The sequence below is a fragment of the Aureococcus anophagefferens genome (assembly GCF_000186865.1).
Source record: "Aureococcus anophagefferens unplaced genomic scaffold AURANscaffold_58, whole genome shotgun sequence".
Classification (NCBI taxonomy): domain Eukaryota; class Pelagophyceae; order Pelagomonadales; family Pelagomonadaceae; genus Aureococcus; species Aureococcus anophagefferens.
The window spans coordinates 30,409-32,250 of record NW_008705611.1 but is presented as its reverse complement, the minus strand read 5'-3'; the positions used below and the strand labels follow the sequence as shown (position 1 = coordinate 32,250).

The following is a 1,842-nucleotide window of genomic DNA, read 5'->3' as shown; positions in this document are numbered from 1 at the left end:
TGGCCCACTGCGGCTGCTCCAAAACTCTAGCCCTCTGCGGCGTCGTCTGCCGCCGGTGGCGGTCCAAGCTCGAGCGGGACCGCCGCGGGCGCAAGCTCTGGAAGTGGACGCTGCGGTTCGGCGCCGTGCCCGCGTCCGGAAGCGTCGCGTGCGCGGGCCTCTGGCTGAGCCTCGCGGACAAGCGGCGGCGGCCCCTGGGGTCCGCGCTCGAGGACGCCGCCGTCGACTTTTTGGACACGTCGGGCGCCATGGGCGACCCGGAGAACGCGGCCGACGGCGGGCTGATGGCGGACCCGCGCGGCCGCGCGATCGCCGAGAGCCTGAATTTGCACAAGGCCGAGGCGGCGCGCAACGCGGCCGTCAAGCCCTTCGCGGAGCTCGTGGAGCAGGGCCGCGCGGGCAGGCACGCGGGCGCCGTCGACGTCGACGTCGCGCGGACGCCGCTGCGGCGGCTCTGGCGCGGCGCCGCGCCGCCGGACGAGTGGCCGCCGGGGTTTCGGGAGGACGCGCCGCCGCCGGCCTGGGGCGACATGACGAAGGCGCAGCTCGAGCCCTTCCGGGGCGTGCTGCGCGACGTGTGCCTGGCCATCGCGGGCGCGCGGCCCGACGTCGGCTACTGCCAGGGCATGGACTACGTCGCCGCGTACTGCCTGCGCGGCGCGGCCTTCGACCCCCGCGGGGCCCACAAGTTGTTGAACTGCTTTTTGGACGACCTGGGCCTGCGCGGCCTCTTCGAGCCGGGCCTGCCGCTGTTGAAGCGCAAGTGCCTCGAGCTCCGGCTGCTGTTGGACGCGCGGTGCCCCGAGCTCTCGCGGAAGCTCTGCGCGCAGGGCGTCGTGCTCGAGATGTTCGCCGCGTCCTGGCTCCAGACCCTCTTCGTCTACGTGGACGTGCTGGCGACGGCGTCGCTGGACCGCGCGTGGACGGTCCTCCTCTTCGAGCGGAACTGGAAGGTCGTCCATCGAGTCGCGCTCGCGATGCTCGCGACGCTCGAGCCCCACGTGCTCGCGGTCTGCGAGCGGCCGGACATGACCTTCAGCCTCCTGGCGGCGCTGACGAGCGACGAGGCCGACGAGGGCCACCGCAAGCGCACCGCGTCCGACGAGCGGCGCCGGTCGTCCAAGCCGGGCGAGGCGTCGCTCGACGAGTCGCGCGCGGGCGTCCGCGCGGCGCTCGGCGACGCGGGGCTCCCGGGCCGCGCCATGGACATCAAGGTCACCACGGCCATGCTCAACCGCATCGCCAACAACCTCTCCCTGCCGCAGCCGCTCCGCGCGCGCGACTCGCAGCGCCACGACACGTTCGGCGTCATCCAGTAGGCCCCCCGCCCCTTTTTGTGTTTATCGTCAGCTCGGTTCGTTTAGGACACTCGCGCCGGTATGGCCGCCGAGTCCACCAAATGCTGGCAGATCGCGTCGAAGTCCCAGTCGGCCTCGTGGAGGCAGTCGCCGAGCTCGAAGGGCCCCTGCTTCGTGCGCTCGAGCTCGACCATGTGGGCCACGGACTTCACGGCCTCGTGGCGCGCGAGGTCGCTGATGAGCGTGCGGATGTAGGTGCCGCCGGAGCACTCGACGTCGAGGCCGAAGTGCGGCAGACCGAGCGGCCCCGCGACGGCGCCGACGCCGCGATCGTCGAGCGCGAGCCTCGAGATGGTCACGGGCCGGCTCTCGCGCTCGACCTCGATGCCCTCGCGCGCGAGCTCGTAGAGGCGCTTGCCCTCGTGGTGGAGCGCGCTGTACATCGGCGGCGTCTGGCGGATGTCGCCCGTGAAAGCCGGCAGCGCGGCCTCCAACGCGTCCAGAGTGACGTGGTCAAAGGGCGCCTCCTCGACGACGGCGCCCT

The 1,842-nt window shown here is 72.7% G+C and overlaps 1 protein-coding gene across 1 annotated transcript; it reads right to left on the bottom strand.

The window, feature by feature from the left end:
• Window positions 1–1,360: 1,360 nt before the first annotated feature.
• On the bottom strand, window positions 1,361–1,840 carry AURANDRAFT_33948 (hypothetical protein; the record flags this gene model as incomplete). Its single annotated transcript, XM_009043553.1, has 1 exon — window positions 1,361–1,840. A coding segment is annotated over one exon (480 nt), but the record flags the coding sequence as incomplete, so codon positions are not given.
• Between the last annotated feature and the right edge of the window lie 2 nt (window positions 1,841–1,842).